At 36.8% G+C, this 15,163-nt stretch overlaps 1 protein-coding gene and 1 long non-coding RNA gene across 2 annotated transcripts in view; one reads left to right on the forward strand and one right to left on the reverse strand.

Annotated features, from left to right (window-relative positions):
• Positions 1 to 6,721: 6,721 nt before the first annotated feature.
• LOC149896699 (uncharacterized) lies at positions 6,722 to 8,292 on the reverse strand. Its single transcript, XR_016458273.1, has 4 exons — positions 8,207 to 8,292; positions 7,230 to 7,288; positions 6,954 to 7,072; positions 6,722 to 6,815 (listed from the first exon to the last, which is right to left on the reverse strand). It is a non-coding gene; the product is annotated as an uncharacterized LOC149896699 (long non-coding RNA).
• Positions 8,293 to 8,887: 595 nt separating this feature from the next.
• The window catches only part of tei (irregular chiasm C-roughest protein teiresias), a 70,769-nt gene continuing 64,493 nt past the window's right edge, over positions 8,888 to 15,163 (forward strand). The window contains exons 1-2 of the mRNA XM_090117162.1: positions 8,888 to 8,960; positions 13,920 to 14,043. Of these exons, the coding sequence (XP_089973288.1) occupies positions 13,983 to 14,043 (61 nt within the window). The 5' untranslated portion in view covers positions 8,888 to 8,960; positions 13,920 to 13,982. The remainder of the gene's footprint in view (positions 8,961 to 13,919; positions 14,044 to 15,163) is intronic.

A 15,163-nucleotide genomic window follows, 5' to 3' on the forward strand; every position in this document is an offset into this window, starting at 1 on the left:
GCCCTCCAGGCAGTCACACTCGGTTCCCCCCACCCCCTTGCTGTGCAAACAAGGGCGGCCCTCCGAAAAGCTGCTTCGCAGAGGCGGGAGGTCGCTCTGTTTTGGATCAAGGCGCACGCAGGGCTAAGGGGGAACGAAAGAGTGGACCAGTTAGCCAAGGAGGCCGCTCTGGGGTCGAAGAAGAAACCCGACTACGATCTGTGTCCTGTTTCATTCGTCAAGCGCATCCTGAGACAGGATACGATCGGGGAATGGGACAGGAGATATGATGTGGGGGAGACGGCTGGAGGCACGAAGCTCTTTTTCCCAAGCGCTGCTGCTGCATACAAAATAGTTCGGAAAATAGACATCACACACCACACCACACAAGTACTGACTGGACACGGTGGATTCGCCTTCTACTTGAACAGATTCAAGCTGAAGGAGAATCCATCGTGCCTGTGTCAGCCCGGAGTCGACGAGACGGTTTCTCACCTGTTGCTCGAGTGTCCGATTTTTGCAAGAGATAGATATGTTATTGAGCAAAAATTGGGCATCGCGATGACGGGTGAGAATCTGCCCGCGGCCCTGGGGGACAAAATGAGGAATGAATTTCTGGAATATTGTAAGTACATTGTTGGGGTGGTAAACAAAAGAAACTGTGATAAGCTGTGATGTTAGGGTTAAGTCTAGGATAGTTGTGCCGTGATAATTTGTATATTTATTTGTATTGGTTTTATTTTTATTGTAATCTTTGAATTGTAAATTTTAATGTGATCTTTAATTATTGTATTTTATTATTATTTGAAAATTCTATTGTATATTGTAAATTCGTATTTTAAAATTTGATTGTATTTTAATATTATGTGCCCATATTGTAAATAAAGAAAATTGTGTTTATTATTTGATTAAAGAAAAGAAATGTCTCTAGACTATACTCTAGAGAAAAAGCAGACAACACCCTGCGATGGCGGGTGCTTTATAAAAAAAAAAAAAAAAAAAACCTAACCTAACCTAACCTAACCTAACCTAACCTAACCTAACCTAACCTAACCTAACCTAACCTAACCTAACCTAACCTAACCTAACCTAACCTAACCTAACCTAACCTAACCTAACCTAACCTAACCTAACCTAACCTAACCTAACCTAACCTAACCTAACCTAACCTAACCTAACCTAACCTAACCTAACCTAACCTAACCTAACCTAACCTAACCTAACCTAACCTAACCTAACCTAACCTAACCTAACCTAACCTAACCTAACCTAACCTAACCTAACCTAACCTAACCTAACCTAACCTAACCTAACCTAACCTAACCTAACCTAACCTAACCTAACCTAACCTAACCTAACCTAACCTAACCTAACCTAACCTAACCTAACCTAACCTAACCTAACCTAACCTAACCTAACCTAACCTAACCTAACCTAACCTAACCTAACCTAACCTAACCTAACCTAACCTAACCTAACCTAACCTAACCTAACCTAACCTAACCTAACCTAACCTAACCTAACCTAACCTAACCTAACCTAACCTAACCTAACCTAACCTAACCTAACCTAACCTAACCTAACCTAACCTAACCTAACCTAACCTAACCTAACCTAACCTAACCTTTTTTTTTTTTTTTTTTTTTTTTTTTTTTTTTTTTTTTTTTTTTTTATAGTGGAGAATGCATTTAGGCATACCCAGAGCGCTCGGGGAAAGGGCCCTGGGTTATGTCGGACTCACACCGCAGAATGCGGCGACTACCGACTAAACTCCACTGTGTTCCGTCTCTCCGCTATATTGGCAGGGTCGCGGGTATTTGGTGTAACCGCTTCCGTAACCCCGTCAGCGGCAGCCTATTTTTTTTTTATATAGGCCCATCGCGATTAAGACCTGGCTAGTGTTCGCCAGTTCCTCCTTCCTGGGGGGCGGCGTGAACGGAACACGTCTCACGCCGCCTCACCGCACCGGACGATGGATTATGTCCCCGTTCCACCGTCCGGCACCCAACATTAGGGAAGCAAGTCGCGACCGTGTACAGCGGTCGCGACTCGGCGACTGCGCCCAATAAGACGTCGCCGCCGAATAGGATCCGCGTTGGGATCTCCCTCGCGGACCCGCTCTGCTTCCTCCTTCTGCGACATCACATCTTCACAGAATGTGATAGCCGCGCGCCACGATCTGTCGCTGCCAACCATTGCGCGAGCTATGGAAGGCAGGGAGAGATCAGGGCCGACGACTGCGACTAGGTGAGCACGGGGCTCGGACCACGCGGGGCACACGGCGAGAGTGTGGTCTGCCGTGTCCTCCGGACTGTCACACCAATGGCAAGCCATTTGCGGCTCCCGCCTGGAACCTAACCTAACCTAACCTAACCTAACCTAACCTAACCTAACCTAACCTAACCTAACCTAACCTAACCTAACCTAACCTAACCTAACCTAACCTAACCTAACCTAACCTAACCTAACCTAACCTAACCTAACCTAACCTAACCACCTTAAGAGGTGAGGTTTCCGTAAGAGTTAGGTTAGTTTTGGTTAGGTTTCTACAAAAGTTAGTTTAGTGTACGTGAGGTTGCTCAAAAAGTTAGGTTAGTGTAGGTTAGGTTTCTATAATAGTTAGGTTAGTTTTGGTTAGGTTTCTACAAAAGTTAGGTTAGTTTAGGTGAGGTTGCTGAAAAAGCTAGGTTAGTTTAGGTTAGGTTAATGTCAAAGTTAGGTTAGTTTAGGTTAGGTTAATGTCAAAGTTAGGTTAGTTTTGGTTAGGTTTCTACAAAAGTTAGTTTAGTGTACGTGAGGTTGCTCAAAAAGTTAGGTTAGTGTAGGTTAGGTTTCTATAATAGTTAGGTTAGTTTTGGTTAGGTTTCTACAAAAGTTAGGTTAGTTTAGGTGAGGTTGCTGAAAAAGCTAGGTTAGTTTAGGTTAGGTAAATGTCAAAGTTAGGTTAGTTTAGGTAAGGTTAATGTCAAAGTTAGGTTAGTTTAGGTTAGGTTAATGTCAAAGTTAGGTTAGTTTGGGTTAGGTTTCTTTAAAGGTTAGGTTAGGTTAGGTTTCTGTAATAGTTAGGTTAGTTTAGGTTTGGTTAATGTCAAAGTTAGGTTAGATTAGGTTAGGTTAATGGCAAAGTTAGGTTAGTTTATGTTAGGTTAATGTCAAAGTTAGGTTAGTTTGGGTTAGGTTTCTGTAATAGTTAGGTTAGTTTAGGTTTGGTTAATGTCAAAGTTAGGTTAGTTTAGGTTAGGTTAATGGCAAAGTTAGGTTAGTTTATGTTAGGTTAATGTCAAAGTTAGGTTAGTTTGGGTTAGGTTTCTTTAAAGGTTAGGTTAGGTTAGGTTTCTGTAATAGTTAGGTTAGTTTAGGTTTGGTTAATGTCAAAGTTAGGTTAGATTAGGTTAGGTTAATGTCAAAGTTAGGTTAGTTTAGGTTAGGTTAATGGCAAAGTTAGGTTAGGTTTCTGCCCTGGGTAGGCCTCTTTAACAACTTTAAAAAAAAAAAAAAAAAAAAAATAAAACAGCAACTTAAAATATTTCTATAGCCTTTTGTAGAAGTCTAAATTCAAAAATTTTTAAATATTCTTCTTCAGTTATCATTTTGCTATTAGAAAAAAAATTAAAAAAAAATAGGTATAAAATTGTGCAAACCGAGTTGATGTGCCTAAGAGATGTGGACTGGGAGGGTTTATAACTACTATCCTCCGCAAGCAGTCATTTACAAGAATAAAGAATAATAATAATTAATTTTTAAATATTATATGTCTTAAGTGTATCTAAAAGATAAAAAAAAACACTACGAATCCACACAATACATCTAAATAGGGTATATAAATTATAATATCATCTGATGTCGATAATTCGCAGATAAACTAAAAAATAATAATTAGCATGCCCACCCGGGCTCGAACCTCGGACCTTTTGGGTGGGCTTTAATCACAGAGTGCTGCTGCGTTTATTAAAGTTTTTCATCCGTCGCATAGATGGCCTTGTTTCCAAATATAAACATTTTCATTATATCTATCGGTAATCATAATAATACGCATAAATAGATAAAAATTAATTTAATGTAGAATTTATTTTAATCATCATTTCTATAGTACTGTCCTAAAAATGGCTTAATGGAGTGTTCACGACAGATCGTTCGATATAATTAATATTACTTGAGTAAGGTGATAATAGATGGCGGTAATTTATTTTTATTATTTCTGTATCGCACTATAATTATTTTTTCTCGAGTCCATATATTGTAGGGTCAGTATGGCTATAATTACCCTTCATGGGTAGGTTCTATGGTTGTTCGGTTGTTCGGTTGTTCGGTTGTTCGGTTGTTCGGTTGTTCGGTTGTTCGGTTGTTCGGTTGTTCGGTTGTTCGCAGTTCGGTTGTTCGCAGTTCGGTTCTTTGGTGTTACTTGTTTTTGGATGCTCGGTCTAAATTTTAGTTCAGACCGAGCATCCAAGAACATTGGATGGATACTTCTAGTATTTTATTTTAGGCTAAAATAAAATAGCGTCCATCGCAAAGTTGTTTCAATTTATTTGTAATGGCTGGTTCACACTTTGATTAGTGCGAGTGCAGGTGATGAGTAGTACTACGTGTGGACAGCGACTGTTTAGTGCGAGTGTTTAGTAGGCTGTGTAGTAAAGTGAATAGAAGCGTGTTCTATTTTTTTGCGAGTGGACTGCGAGTAGCCACGTCCCGCGCGCCCTCCCTTCCCCCTCACTCGCAGCGTGCCTGCACTCGCACTAATCACCTGCACTCGCAGTCAATTGGACACTACTCGCACTACACACCTGCACTCGCACTAATCACCTGCACTCGCAGTCAATTGGACACTACTCGCACTACGCACCTGCACTCGCACTAATCACCTGCACTCACACTAATCAAAGTGTGAACCAGCCATAAGAATGTTCCCAATTGCCCACAGAACAATGAGAACAGTAAAAACAAATTTTAAAGTTCTGTGCCTTTGCCGTATTGGCCGTGACTAAAATTTATTATATAATATAATAATGTAATACTGCATCAGAATTTACAAGATGACTCGAAAAAAGAGGATGCAACCATTGCAACCTCATATTATATGGGGCGGCGAACTTGGGCACATGAGTAGATTTCTACTCATGTGACTTGGGGTTGCGTGATGCGTCCGCTATAAAATTAAATATTGATTAATGTTTTAAAAATTACCTTGCCTTAGATCCTCTTTTTTATGGGTTGTTGAATAGATTGGTGGGGTAAAGCAGTTCTTAGTAAGATTAGGATTTGGATGGGTAGGAATAGCGGAAAAGTTTTGAAGTAGACTAGTAGGAAGACTATTATGATGTTAGTCGATCTGTATGAGTATGACAAATATGGGGTCATAAAAACAATCCAAGATGGCGCTGACGAAAATTTTACATCTTTTCGTCATGGGTGTCATTTCCATGGTTTTTGTGGTAACTTTAAACTAATTAGAGGTCAAAATCAAAATCCAAGATGGCGCCGACGAAAATTTGACATCTTTTCGTGATGGGTGTCCTTTTCATGGTTTTTGGGGTAGCTATTACCCAATATGAGGTCAAAACTAAAATCCAAGATGGCGCCGACGAAAATTTTACATCTTTTCGTCACGGATATCATTTACATGGTTTTTCGGGTAGCTATTAACCAATATGAGGTCATAACTAAAATTCAAAATGGCGCCGACGAAAATTTGACATCATTTCGTCACGGGTGTCATTTTCATGGTTTTTGGGGTAGCTGGTAACCAATATGAGGTCAAAACTAAAATCCAAGATGGCGCAGACAAAAATTTTACATCTTTTCGTCACGGGTGTCATTTTCATGGTTTTTGGGGTAGACCGTAGATATTAACCAATATGTGACTGTGACGTCAATACCAAGCACAAATCAACCGACATCAAGCCTATGTAGTAAATAGCACATCTAAATAATATGTAGTAATTAATAATATCAAATCTTTTTTATATTTTACTTTTCCGTTTTTGAAGTCGGTTGTTTTTAACGTAGTTATTTCTATTACTATTTGCACATAAAATCGATGGGTAGAATGTATCAGCCACGTAATATTATTGTAATTATAACATCTGTAATTTGTAACTCATTCTTGCAAATAAATATAATTTGAATTTGGCTAAGAATATTCACGACAGATATTATATTAGTAATAGTAGATAATTAATATTAGTTCTGTAATAGGTGGCGCTAATATATATTGTTAGAAATAAATCCCCAACTGGCAACCCAAACCGAGGGGGTGGTTATAAAAATGAGTTGAAAAGCGGATTTGACACACTTTGCATTTGGCTCTCGGACGTAACGGTCGTTATGGTTGTGTTTGGTCGTGTTAATTATTATTTTTAGTCGATTATTATTTTATTCTTGATTGAAGGTAGACATATAAAATCATTTTGTTAAGGAATTAAACCTTTCTAGGTTGAATTTAAAATCCCTAAGAATTATATAATTATTATAATAGAGTAAAGTCCATCTGGCCTTCGAAACACAGTAACCACTAGTTCGAAGGTCAGGGTCTGAACATAATGCTGTACCTGTTTCTTGAAAAATAAATTTTTATTATTTATTATTGCATGCAAACAAGAGTAAAGTTACCACTGCTTTACTCTTACTTTTTGGTCTCGTTTGACCCCAGCGCGCTCTATAGCTAGCTTAGTTTATTTAACATTGAATAAGTAGGGGAAGGAATTAAGAATCATAATAATTATACCAATAAACAGTACTTAAATATATTTATTACAAAAAAAAAACGAGTCAAAAGTGTAGATATTCCTTATTACGTTTCCACTTTCCATGTTGCTATCCAAATATGCCACCAGAAGCTGAAAAAATGTACAATAGTATTGTGATTAACAAAATAGGTAAAACAGCTTTCTTGACAGAAAAATATAATATAGAAAGGGTAAGAGGGTAGTTTACCCTCTTCTTTTATACAAAATGCAATCAGTGGTAATACTAACTGGCAGTGGCGTTGAGGAACTGCTCGGCGAGGTCGGCGAAGGCGAGCAGCTTCTCCACCTTGTGCTGAAAGTGCGCCAACGCCAGCGCCGACAGCAGCGACGTGCCGTTGGCCAGCTCGCTGCAACACGAGCCCACACTCACTCACTCTCATAGCTCCATAAGTTCACCTTTTTCATTCATACATGTTTCTTTCTTACTTTCTTTCATACTCCAAATGTTCGCTACATTACACACTACTACAATATACTACATAATATTATGTTTAAATTACGTACCCGGCACCAAATAGGTCTAATAGACCGAACTGAGGTCTGCTGTCGACCATGCCCATGTTCTGAAATAAAATATTGAAATTTATATAATAATGTCACTACTGTTAAGTTTGAGGCAACGCGGGCGAAGCCCCGGTAGGAACCTAGTACCTAGTGTTTATACTACAAAGCCGCAGCACACGCAGTAACCTGTAACAGCTATTATCCAATCTGCGGCAGTAGTCAGTACGTAGGTTTGATGATCTCAAATACAATATATTAATTATATTTACAATTATTGCGCGAAAGAATAATGGAATACATAATATAGGTAAGTATCTAATTTGAATTTGGAATTACATTATGTATAATAGTTTTATGATTCGACAATTTTGGTTTTGGAGCATGTCTATTTGCTGTAATCGATAAATATTTTGGAATTCATTTTTGAGTGTTTATAAAATAAAATAAAATATTTCAGATGTCTATGTGGTACTTAGTTAGATACTTATTAAACATTATAATAGTTGATTCCTACAATACCACATGCATAAGTAAAATTAATAAGTAAATTCTAGATTAGGAGTCCTGAATACTAGGTAGATAATATCATTATGTGCCACATAATGATTTAATTAAAGCATTTCAATAAGACTGACACTTGGCCAGCGTGGAGGCCCGTGTCCCAGCAGTGGCCAGTGGCAGCGTATACGGGTTGATGATGATGATACGTGCTGTCCCGCAGTCCCACTCCTTCAGCAATGGCATGAAACGTGGTAGGTACATTTTACTGTATTCTCTTTAAAGTTTAAGTAAATTTATTTATAATCTGTTAATGAGATTAGTCCTGTCAATAAAGAATTTTAACTTAAAATAACTTTTACTCTAATTGAAAAATAGATAAAATTCAAACTAAAATTGGTTAAAAGTTAATGTATGTCTTCAGCACAGTGAAGAATGAAGATAAACTGAAAAATGATAAAACTGCGAAAATATATTACCAGAAACAAGAACATTGCCAGGACACAGGAGAAGGCACTCGACAGCGCACGACACGAGAACGACATTTTGCTTGACTTCACGACGCTACGACAGATTATAGTACACGCTTATATACCGACATTACTCAATATTTATCTCATACAGAACATAAAACATCCTTTATCTCCATTATATTCACGTTTTAGCATTAAAATAAGTTGCCTTGTGCTATATCGTTTTGTTTTGTGCAGCAGCAATGGCAGCGCGAATTTGTTTGTTCAGTTTCCTTAGCAAAATAAATTAAATATTTCGCTCTATAATTATTATTTAAAGATTTATTTTTATTAAGATTTAGTAAAAACAGGATAAGTACGTGTGTATGCAAATGTTTTTTTCCATAATCCTAATATACTTTAATTTTTTGAAGCAATTAAGTTGATTGAAATTATAATAAAAGCATTGAATTGAATAAAATTAAGTCGTACGATTACGATTAATAAAAACCATGAAAGGAAATTCCTTAAAATCAACATCACGGTAATAGAAACAGCTTTGTAAAAAAGAATCACCATCGTGTCGCTATCGTCCCGCGGGGTGCGATGATCTAATAGATAAGGGTAGAGTGTAGGGTGGTGCGGTGCGGGGCGTCGGGTGGCGGCCGGCGGGCGGGGGGAAGCGAGTGCGCCATTCGCGAAAATGTTAGTATTTGCGTGACGCTCGTTTAGGGCGCTCGTGAGTTGTGGTTGTAGTTGCGCGTCCGTCCTTTGCCTCGCGGTGAGTCGAAATTTTGAACCTTTTTTTTCAGTTATATGAACGGAATGACATTATTTATTAGATAAAGTTAGGCTGAAACGCGAAGTATCGGTTTTTAGTTATAATAAGAAACGGATTTACGACATGTTTTTAAAATTATTTCAGCTGGTGTATACAGTACAAAAAATAAATATTATGTACTTTGATTAAGTATGTAGAAATAATAAAATATTTCTCTTAACTTCCTGTACGATTACCTAATATCTCGGTTGATGGCAAAAAACATAACAAACATATAAAAAGTAAAAACTTTCTCAATGCATTTTCAATTCATAGGTAAATGTACATATACTTACCTAGGTAGTAAGACAATAACTGTATTTAGTACCTAACTGTTATTTTCTTTTTTAGTATATAATTTGTTGTATTTTAATTTATTAGTAATTACAAGCAGGTATGTAGTTTTAGAACCTTATTATAATAAAATATTAACCTAAGTGTAGTGATAAAATGTCGCCATCTTTATTTTTAAAATAAGAACAACGCTATCGACCAATAAATAATAATTTAAATTCCATGAATGAACAATAATTAATTAAACAATCTTTTAATGAAACTCACTGTATATTTATATATATCTAGGTATTTCTTAGAGAGGTATTTAGTTTGATGAGTATAGGTACATATATGGAATAGGTACGTAGGGGTTTGGGCCTTTTGTATGGGCTAGTGGCGTCGCGTCGTGATAAACTTCCGCGGCCAGTGATGAATAATTAATAATTATGATACTTGAATATTTTAAAAGAGCACTACGTAGGTACCCTACATATATTGCATATAAAAGCGTTCATATACATCGTTTTGATTAGAATTCTTAAGTAAATAAAGGAGAAACCTTAAAAAAGTCAGAAAAATCTTATAGGTAATAGGAAATCATCTAGATTCTAGGTAAATGAATACCTAATACAATATCTCTGTTCCTACGTTTTGAGATTTGTGTCCATAATAACTTTTGCTTACTTTAAACCTACCTGATGCTCTTTTAAAATATTCAAGTTTCAACACTGGCCGCGAAAGTTCATCACGACGCGACGCCAACTTTACCCAAACCCCTTTAAAATCATATAACCTACCTAACAAATTATGTTGTGTACCTAATGTTGTAGCTTATCATGTAAAATATCTGATACCTACGTAAAAGTACCTAAGCAGGTATCGAGTATATTTTTACATGTGATGAAAATAATATGTGAAAGTGAAAAAATAGGTATTAACTCAAGTTGACCTGAGACTCGGATTAAAAACCTTTTGTTTTATGATTTGAGTATGGCCACAGATGACAGATTATTAGGTACATACTACATGCCTAGGTAATAGCATCTTCTACACTACGTCCCTACTATCATAAAAGCTAGAAGGTAACAATCAAACAAACAAGGGATTCGAAATTCATTATCGGTGGGCATGTTAGTAACCAGTGGTAACCCCGCCAAGGCAGGCCTGAGTACCTATCTAATATTATTGTCTGAACTCTGAAATCGTACTGAAACAAGGTTGCGCGCACTTCATTATTTGATAGGTACGACACTGTTTTAATTTTCTATTTTTATATTTGATTATTCAATCACATAATATTAATTTGAATATACTATTAGTTTTATATTACAAATATTATGGTGTTAAAAATCATAAAAGCGTAAATATTTGTACACGACACGATACCACAGAATATCATTATAAAATAAATGTTATTGTTTGAATTTGCGGTATCGGTTTCGGTTGACGATTTCAATAGGTAGGTAGGTACTTACCTATTATGTTTTATTTTTTTCGTACAGCAGAGGCTTAGTTAATAAGTCAACTACGGGTAATGTTTACATAACATGGGACTCATTTCCGGGATTATTTGCTTTGTGTCGGAATTTTAAGAATTAATAGTAACTAGGTATGTGTATTGTAAATATTATATATTGTGATTTGTGACGCGGTACGATAGAAAGTAGACGAATTACTGGTTGGTCTCTGCATACACCGGGAATGTCAACTTTCTGTGGCCGATTTGTACGACTTATTAAGCTATTGCGTAGCTTCTATCGCGGGCCTTGAGCGGGGACCGAATCGAGAAATTCTGTAACGAAAAAATCTCACGCTCCCCACTCCGACGGCCTCGGAGTTGTGGCTTGAAGGCATGCTATGCAATAGCTTTACCGCGGCAGTCCCCGAGTGCCACACGTCTTTTTATTTTTTTTCTTTATGAATGTGAAACGAAGCGAGGTCGGGTCGCTAGCATGATATATGAGGGCTCATAATTTGATTTAGGTGCGCGTTAACCTGGTGTTATTCGTTTTCGTTGTAGAAATTAAATGTACATTTAAACAGGCTGATGGTAGGTTCGTCTACGCATAGGCAGCTACGTGGCGTTCCGCTTTAGGCGCCACGAGGCGAAAATATTATATTATTGTGTTTACATGCTTTTAAATTGGTTTTTTTTGCACGAATCATTTTTCCCCGTAGAACAGCTCTACGATCGAAAATTGTCAGAAAATTTTGTTAAAATAGTTAATCCAAGTACCTAATCTCCTAAATTTGCATATAAGTAAGTACCATTTTAAAGATAATAATTTAATGAAGTAATCTTCATAATAAATATATTGCTGCTAATAATCGATTCAAGAAAATAAATTCGGCAAAATGTAGAAATAGAAAAAAAAATCCCGTAAATCAACACTTTTTTTTGTATGAAACATTTTGCGATAAACTGTATCGAGAATGGTTATAGCACGTCATGGAGTAAGGCGACGATTTTGGTATATTTGAATCTTGCTAAAGAAGTTTCACTTCTGACACGTGTGCTCGGCACACACGCTCTTTTTTATTCTGTTATTTTTGAATAATTATATATTTGAAGCAGGAGTCAATTAAAATTCAAATACCTAACTTCTTTATAGATAAATTAAAAATCCCACTATCTCTACACTAATAAATAATAATTAATCCCCTATATTTAGTATACAAACGTCATTAACACGAAACTAGGATGTCCAAGATTTGTATGAAATAAATAAATTCTAAGCGCAATGTAATTTATTTGAGTCGGTTTACCATCACCTTTAAATGCTACCTAATTATAGTAAAATTACGTTAATTGTTGCTAATAAAATATGTAATCATAAAGCTCATTACGTCCGCGTCCTAGTAATTAACACGGAATGTTAATAAGACGAATTGCCTTTAAATGTTATAATTATAATGCGCGATTGGTGTTTCATGGGTAAGTTGTTTGAAGTTTCCCCTGTTCCGTGCTTTAAATTCGATTCTTGTAGCATGAATACGGATAACCTCATTACGCGTCGCAGATAATGAAGTCACCCCTGGCCGCGCGACTGACATAATATAATCTGTGCTCCTGTCACTTCTGACAGCTAACACCCCATTGTTAGTGACATATTCGTGTTTATTTTATTTAATAGACGTCATGCGCGTGTTGATCCCGTGGGATCGGCGCCGATTCGGGATGAAGTAAAAACACTCGGGAAGAACAAAAAAATGTATGTTCTTCTGAAAAGTTTAATTAAGCTTTTTCCTTATTTACACAAAGCTTAATACAAAATAACGAAAAGGCCAATAGAGTAATATTATTTTTAAATCAGTGCTTTTGTTTACTGCTACACTGTATATATAACTAAATAGTTACATATATAACTAAATAGTTACTACGAAAATACTACGCTCTGTGATTTGTGATTACCTATAGCACGCACCTAAAAAGATCTTCCCTATTATTCAGAATGGGAAACTCCAGAAAATTTCAAAATCGATGAAAGTTTTCACATACATTTCGCAGAGAATACGATGCCGTGTTTCTCTTATGTAGCACAAAACTTTTCAGCTCATAGTTAGAAAATTAATAGAATTTGTAAAGAAATAAATAACACGTAAATGTTTTCTAACTTAGGTTCTTTTTAGAGCAATATTACTCGAAATGGTGGGAGCCAGTGGGAGCATAAATGCGACATCAGTTGAGACTTGAGATTAACACGGCCTTTGGTACTTTTAAGACGGTTCTATTTTTAGTTCTAAGGCCTTTCTTTTACTGAAATACTCTTTAATTTGAAACAAATACAAGTCGTTCTCGCTTATTTTAATCCGGTAGGTAGTTACTGTTTTCGTATCAAAGAATTCGTATTACAGTAATTTTGACACTAGTCTGTAGGTGTTTAAAATACAAGTAAATATTTATTTTTGAGTGAATATTTGGCAATATTTAATTCTGAATATTGGAACACCGAACATCGCCTGTCCCACCGCGCGCCGGCCGCCGCACAAGCCGTCGCGAGCTCAAAAGCCGAATGGGCAATTTACTTTGCACCTAGCTTAGCCGGCTTAAAGTAATCGTGCTTAAAAACGTTTCGCTGGGCTTCCAGATAAGCTTTTAATCTGTCTGTGTAGACAGCCAATCCGTTCATATATCATTTCACTGTAAGGAGTATCGGTTATCTCGGTTATTAGTAAGCCACCCGAGGACATTTGACTGTATAGTGCGAAGCAATAGTAGAGAGTAGAAATAGTGTGGAGAATTTTATTGTACTATTTTCGCGTTACGAAATACGCAATCACTTTTTGAGTGCTATTACAATTAACAGTACCTATTTTTTTAATTATTTTTTTTAATATAGACTATAGGGCATAGAGTATAGAGTATAGACTCTACTCATTTTTTTATATATTTATCTGTATAAGAATACCTACATACCTTGTATTAACCACAATTCCTGCAAATAAATTATTTCATTTCATTTCATTTCATTTCATTTCATTACAAGTTACATTTAAAATTTAATTACTAATTAGCTTAATTTTGTCATAAAGTATGTTTTATTTTACGCATTTATGAAAAATCCTGACCAAACCTAGTCTCTATTTTTTGTCCTTTTTTTTAAATAAATAAATAATGAATTGGAACATATTGGTGTCCCTCAGATGCAGCGGCCGTGGAGATGAGCTGTGTGGTCTGTCTCGCTCGCACCCCCCGCCCCCCGCACCATGCCGCGCGTCGGCCCTCCCCGCGCGCGCCCTCTACGCACTCTATACTTTATTCTTCTCGGTAAGTACATACCTACTGCTACTCAAAAAAATGAATTAGTTTCTAAGATATTGCTCCCAAAGGTAGGTACAATGGGACCCTCACAACGTAAGTCCTATCAATTACGTCTTAGCAGTGTTATGTTATGGTATTATTCACAAGAAAAATATCATAGATTTATGAAAATTGATAACTTTGCGTTCGCAACTCATGCGCCGTCAGCCGATTGTATATTTTTTTCACTTAGAACATTTTATATTTCTGTCTTGTTCATTTTTTTTAATGCTACAAGCACGATCCCCACTAGATGTTTATTTGTATGTATCGTCTACGATTGTTTTTTTGTTGTTGGTAGCAAAGTCATACGTAGCTATAAAGCTACGTAAGTATATAATTATAGCTACAAAGTGAGGCTTCCCCTCCAGGCGGCGAACTCGGCAAGGCGCTGACACTGCCGAGTGCCGACACTGCCAACTTTGCAGTTCTTTACGGCGCTAATAAAAACTCCACTCAGCTCACAAAGCTTTCGGTCAAAGCAATATCCTGAGGCCTCAAAGCCGCCGTTTGATATTCTGAGCTGCTAGTGACGGGGTTCAAAAGTTAATAAAACGGCTCGGCCCGAAAGAAAGTGATGGCTCAGGGCGCTTTAGATACACACTACATACTACACAGACCGACTCGACTCTTTGCTTTCACGCCGTCACAGGGGTTCAGTTGTTGTATTGGATTATTGTTTAACGCAGTATTTATTTATTGACGAATATTATAAAATGAAATGGACAATTCTGTACTCTGCATCACATGGAACAAACTATTATTTACTTTTGCTATCTGCGCGGGACAGCCCCAATGTAATCGTGCGCTGTACTGCGATTCGACTCGACTGCTGGTATGTAAACCACTGCTGCAAACTGTCTGCTTCATTGATAGTATTGTAGCAGTGGAGTGCATTCCTAGTACCTAGTCATAAATAAATTGTATTATTTTTACCAACATAATTTTTAAGTTATTAATTGTTACTAACAAAATGAGTCCTGGTTGCTTGAATAAATGAATAAATTATTATTATTATTATGTTATATATATATATATCTCTCTTCAGCCTTTCTCCGTCCACTGTTGGACATAGGCTCGCAAGGCA

The sequence above is a fragment of the Colias eurytheme genome, chromosome 27 (genome assembly GCF_061535395.1).
Source record: "Colias eurytheme isolate Ceu_HAF_F1 chromosome 27, ilColEury1 Martin Lab GWU primary, whole genome shotgun sequence".
NCBI classification, from domain to species: domain Eukaryota; kingdom Metazoa; phylum Arthropoda; class Insecta; order Lepidoptera; family Pieridae; genus Colias; species Colias eurytheme.